General features: G+C 46.7%; 1 protein-coding gene across 1 annotated transcript in view; it reads right to left on the bottom strand.

Annotated features, from left to right (window-relative positions):
- Positions 1-1,794: 1,794 nt before the first annotated feature.
- PET112 (PET112 homolog (yeast)) overlaps positions 1,795-5,972 on the bottom strand; it is an 82,178-nt gene continuing 78,000 nt past the window's right edge. The window contains exons 12-13 of the mRNA XM_008570011.1: positions 3,777-3,911; positions 1,795-2,182 (exon numbers count right to left, since the gene is read on the bottom strand). Coding sequence (XP_008568233.1) covers positions 2,054-2,182; positions 3,777-3,911 — 264 coding nt within the window. The 3' untranslated portion in view covers positions 1,795-2,053. The remainder of the gene's footprint in view (positions 2,183-3,776; positions 3,912-5,972) is intronic.

Genomic DNA, 5,972 nt, shown 5'->3' with positions numbered 1-5,972 from the left:
ATCAAATTTTTTTTTTTTTTTTTTTTTTTTTCCCTTTTTGGCTTTTTCTGTGTCCGGCAACGGATCGCAACCCTCAGTGTCGCCCCCGCACCGGACCGGGACCAGCAACGGGATTGCAACCCTCGGTGTTGCTCCCGCACCTCGCTCAGCCAGTGAGCGGGAACCGGTCTGCATGTGGGATCCGAACCCTTGGCGGGAGCACCGCCGCGCCTCCCAAGCGGCGCACTGTAGCAGTGCGCCACTGGGCCGGTCCAAGATCAAATGTTTTAATGATGGCATTTTTCCCTGGGAATAATCAAGTCCATAATACAGTTTTCATTTGACTTGACATAATAGTTTTGTTCAGCTTTCTTCATCTGTCTGCACCCCCACTTAAGTAAGCCCTTGATTAGAAATGGTTTGAAAAGATCCTTCCGTGTTTTCTGTAAGGATTAATGGCTAAGAAGCCAGAACCTTTGGTGAAAATGCTTATAAAAACAAAACTGAACCTTATTATTTCTTACAAAATAAAGACGCTGCCAGATTCCGATCTCAGGCCACCTTTGCCCATTTGTAATTCAGAGACTTGTGGAGCAAGGAGAGAAACGATTGTACCTCCCTTGCAGAGAGGGTTCGTGAAGATTACTTTTAGACCCAGGAGTTCTCAGTACTACAACAGAATATGGGGCAGGCAACTTATCCTCTTACAATTCTAAGTCACTAATTTTTAGAAAGTTACTTCTTAAAAATGTCACCTCCTCATGCTTGTCTAAAGCACACAACTGGTTTCCCTTCTATCCCTGCTCTTTGGGCTGGGCAGGAGGGGCACTTTTCTCATCAGTCTTAATTAGGAAGTCCTGAGCAATGCTGGGAGCCATTAGTCACTAAATTGGGGATGGAGGGGGAGTGTCCACTTTTCTCCAGTTCCCCAGCTGCCACGGGAGCAAGGTTCATGACGGAAATGTTTTACTGTTCTTAGTAGGCTAGAGAATTCACGGTTTAAAGTCAGGGCCTCCAAGATTTTATTCTCTTGCTTATGTCACAGCTTATTTGAGAAGTACTTTTAAAAAAAACAGCATTTGCAAAACTGTTCTTTCAAGTAAGCACTGTCAGAGGTAACAAAGGCCTATAATGAACAAAGGGGCGCCCCAGTGCATAGAGAGGAACAGCATTATTGTCACTGGAACAGAAGCGGCGGCAGCCCCGCCATCACTGATAGCATCAGCTGCACTGTGATTATTGGTAAAGGTCAAGATTTTGATTTACTAGCTTATGGTCTTATTTTTTCCAGGCAAAACAAATAAATTTAATCTTACAGCTTTTGTCTTTTTATCTTTTTTGGCCTGATGGTGGGGGTGGAGAGGGACTTGTCAACTGCACAGTCTTTGGAGTGTAAGTTCATTTTTTATGTGATATTATTTCAGTATATATTTTATTAAATTTATTTGAAAACTTGTTGTCTTTTTAAAAATTCATTTACTCTCAGACCTATGTCTTCTGGGATCCCCATGGAGTTGAATGAACAATGTCACTTTTGCTCAGTGGATGAGTGTTTACTGCTAATAACTAATACTAATATCCTCCTTCCCCACCCTCGAGACTTCCCTAAACAAATGTGTGTTTACACTGTGCCAATTTATTATGTTTTCATCTTCATTAACCTATTTTTAGGTTTAAATATATATTGTATCCAAATTACACTCTCTCTTGATCACTGCTAATCCCCAGCACCTAGAGCAATGCCTGGCCTTTAGGAAGTACTCAGAAGTATTTGCTGAAGGAATTGCGGAATGAAAAGATTTCTTAGAATGGTAATAGCGTTTGAAACATACGTTTTATTTAGTTTAGAATTACTACACAGTAGAGTGCGCCGCAGCTGTCATGGAACTGCTCTGATGTCATTGCAGCCAACGGGCATGCGGCTGCGGGTCTTCTGCGGAGGCACAGCATGTCTCAGAGGATGCCGGTGCGTGTGCAACACGACCTCGCAGTGTGGCTTGAGGGCCCGCTCTCCCAGCCTCCTGTCCCGTCGGGGCTGCGTGGTCCTCCTGCAGGCAGAGGGACCTGAAGCATCTCAGGATGACAGCTTCTTCTCCAGTATCTCCTTTATCACAGCTGGATCTGCTCGGTTGAGAGTCATTTTTCGGACTATCCCAATCAGCTTATTTATAGCTCTGGGGTGTCCCTTCTTCACATCCATTACCTTTAAAGATAGAAATTGTTTAGCAGGAGAAAATAGACGCTTACCCCGAAATCCTAAACAAAGGTTTTAAGTTTACTGAAAATTAAATTGTTTCCTTTTCCCATTAGTATTATATATAAAATGAAGGGGAAAAGGGGAGGGACATTAACTTCTGAGGGTTTCCAGGCTCCTGTCAAAGGATATTTTTGCGACTCTGTCTTCTGATTAAAATGAACAAGAGGACTGTGATGATGTATCACAAGTGATTGCCAACAGCTAGAGAGGTGGTGCGCAGGAACAGGACACTCTCCTTTGGGGCTCCACGTGACACAAGGACACAGGCTTGTGAGGGAACAACCTCCGCAGCGAGTCACCGCGTGTAATCAGGGTGAGGACGCCTAACTCGCCAGTGCTGTTCCGCAGTCTCCGAAATGCACGGCACCCGCCGCCCGCCGCGAAGCGAGTCACCGCGTGTAATCAGGGTGAGGACGCCTCTCTAACTCGCCAGTGCTGTTCCGCAGTCTCCGAAATGCACGGCACCCGCCGCCCGCCGCGAAGGTCCACTTGTTAGAAAACCAATCTACAAAATGGCAACTCTTCCAGAGCATTCAGGTGGGGGAATGAGGAAGGCAGGAGGCGCTGAATTCCTAACAAATAACCACTGTCAGGGCCGCCCTGCGACCTCCCGCTCTGCAGTGTCTCGATCAGCAATGACACGTGTGCGTATCTGCACTCAAGTGCTGCAGAACGAGTCTGAAACTAAACGTGTGTCCTTATCAGCCACTACAGATGAGGCAGGGAGATGGAGATTGCCAAGACCCGGTGCAGGCTCATTTTCCTTATCAAGAGCTTTTTACAGAGCTGTTAGTGTCCCCGGCAAGCTGACGGGTGGGAGGGTGTTATTCTGAAAGAGATGCTAGCAATTTTTTTCCCCACTGAAAAATATCTCTAGACAGTATTATGATTAGAGTTGGGGAGGGAGGGATGCTACTCATTTTAGCTTTTCTAGCTTATGCTATGCTAAGGACACAGAATGACTTGATTCTCAGCTCTCCTCCTGTCAAAGATTTTCTCCATAATCTACACATAACTTTCCTTTCTGCCTTTCTTTCCACCTCTTGCAGGCATGAAGCGGACGTGTCACCTGCCCTTCCCCCCTCCACAGCCATGCCTGCTGGTTTGTTATTGCGAGGCCCTCCTTAGGAAGCACAGCTAGCCACCACAGACTCGAAATGCCAGCCCTGGGAGGGGGTGACGTGCCCGGGAGGTCAAGGCTGGGATTTACTGAGCTTGATAACACCCCTTTAAACTGCAACTCCAGGGAGAGTAAACTCCAGGGATGGAATTTTCCTTACAGGAAAATGAATTTTTCCAACATTCACTTCATTTCTTTTGACCTTAACGAAAAAGCTGACAAAAGTAATTAGGGAGTTAGTGATGAAACTGGGCCAACTGTTATTAGGAAGAGCCTCTGGGCTGCGACAGGGAGTGGCGGGAAGGCTCTGGGCCATGTCTTGGGTCCCTGCAGGCTGCCCTGGCCTCTGCTGCTCAGGAGGGTGGCCCCTCCCTCCCGCTGCGAATGGAGACCCGTCTGCACCCCGCCTGTGACAGTCACCACTTGAGGATGTAGCTCCATCGCGGCGCAGCAGAGCTGCTCCAGTGCCTCTTGATCCTGCATCAGCTCAAGCTGCTTCTCTGAAACAATCTGCGCTGGGGTCTTCCCTTCATTCTTCCATAATTCATCAAACACCTACAGGCCAGAGGAGGGAGAGCAGCGAAGAGAAGTGAGGAGCCAGGGCCTGTGCCGGCTGCACGTGTTCCTGCCGTGCTGGTAGAGCTGGGGCAGGAACAGATTCAGTTAGGACCCAGCTGTGTGGGCCTGGCTGCTCCCCTGGGCGCCCCGACTCTCCTGAAGTACTCCTGCTGGGGAACAAAGCCACCTGAGTTGGAGGTAAACAAACCTGGAGCCTCCTGGTGCTAAACTTCTCCCTCACTATGGGGGAGTAGGAGAGGTCTCTGGGGTCAGCCTGGCAAGTCCTCCCCACTTGCTGACTCAAATCGGTATGGCCACTCCACATGGGAGGAGGGCTGTGAGGAGTGGAGGTGACGATTACTCACAGGACTCCTGCTGACACAAGGTCAGAGGGCCAGTGATGGATCTGTGCCCATGGAATTAATTAACTGAGGTGACATTTTGGTGAAGGATAGGGCCACACAGGCTGCAGGAGGTACGGCTGCATTTAAATAAAATCCAGAAACAAGCTTGTTGGGAAACATGATTGGGGGGTGGGGGGTAAAAAGCAGGAAAATAGCCCCATAACAAAGATACAAAATGGAAAATAACTAAAAACATAAATTAGAATCCATGGGGGTCCCCAGCTACATTTATCCCCTACAGGTAGAGCTGGACACAAAGCTGACTAGGATAATTAACAGTTAATGGTCTGGGTATTTTTCTACTTAAAAAATGACAACAGGGCCGGTCACAAAAAGGACAAAAAAAAAAAAATGACAACAAAATCCAAAATGGATCAAACTTGGAAAAAATGGAACATTTTTAAGGAAAGCATTTTCTAGGGTAGTAGTTTTCCTCACTCCTTGGGTTTTGTGAGTATAAGCCAGAATTGGGGGTGGGGGGAGGTCATCTGTCAGTCTCCTGTGGCGCCCCCTCCGTCTGGGCCTGCAGTCAGCACTGCACGGAACCCTCCCTGTTACCACGGGGGCCGAGAACGGGCCAGGGCTCTTCAATAATTAGTGCACAGAGCAAAGCCACTGGAGGGAAAGATGCTCTGCGTCTCAGCAGGGCTCAAAGTTCTCCCCGATCTGAATCAAAACAAAGCACAAATATTTATCAAGGCTGCAACAGGCACTGTGCCTTCGGCTGAGTTCTTGAGAACACGTGGAGGGACTGGCTGAGGAGGCGTGCGTGGCAGAGGCTTCTGGAAGCTCCCAGGGGGTGTCCCTCTGGCCTCTGCCATGCAACCCTGGCTGCTCAGGGAAAACCTGCCCCTACTTTCAGAAAAAACAGGGAACACACATGCCTCCAACTCAAGTATTTATGAAGCCTGATAATGAGGAAGGTATGGAGAGAGGGGCACAAGAACAGGAAAGAACTTTCCTTGCCCTCAACACTTGTTAATAGAAGGCCAGTGGCATGTGAATTGCAGACCAGAACAATTTTTAATGTGGCTTATGCTCGGGGAGCTGTACCATGAACAAGTCTGAGGAGTTTGTGTCTCCTTTCCCTGATACATTTATTTCTCTTGAATTAAGACTTAAATTTTTAAAAACACTTTCCTAATTATAAAAGCTAATACGTGTTCATTGCAGAAAATAAGGAAATATAGAAAAGATAAAAAGAAATCACATATATTCCTATTCCCCCTAGAGAGCCAATGTGAATGAATATTTTGGTGTTCTTCCTTCCCATCTGTTTTGTTACATAGTGATCATAACATATACATAACGTATATACATAACATACATACAAATTGTGATCATAACATATATAATGTATATACCTTTTTTCCCACTTATTACAGAACTACTTTCTTACATTAATAATCTAATATTCATTAGATGTATTTTATCACATTAAATTAAATTATCCCCTACTAGCAGGTACTCAGACTTTGCCCAGTGTTTATTTTGTGCATTTGCACAGACTCCTAAGAAGTTCCTAGTTAAAAATGTCCAACATTCAGGAAGAGAGAGGAGAGATCTCAAGCCCTGGCTTAAAACAGAAACCCCCTGGGCCGGCCCGGTGGTGCACTGGATAGTGCGCCGCTTGGGAAGTGCGGCAGCGCTCCCG

This window comes from Galeopterus variegatus, unplaced genomic scaffold, assembly GCF_000696425.1.
Source record: "Galeopterus variegatus unplaced genomic scaffold, G_variegatus-3.0.2 Scaffold555, whole genome shotgun sequence".
Classification (NCBI taxonomy): Eukaryota; Metazoa; Chordata; class Mammalia; order Dermoptera; family Cynocephalidae; genus Galeopterus; species Galeopterus variegatus.
The sequence above is the reverse complement of the archived record's forward strand: the minus strand, read 5'-3'. Positions and strand labels throughout refer to the sequence as shown.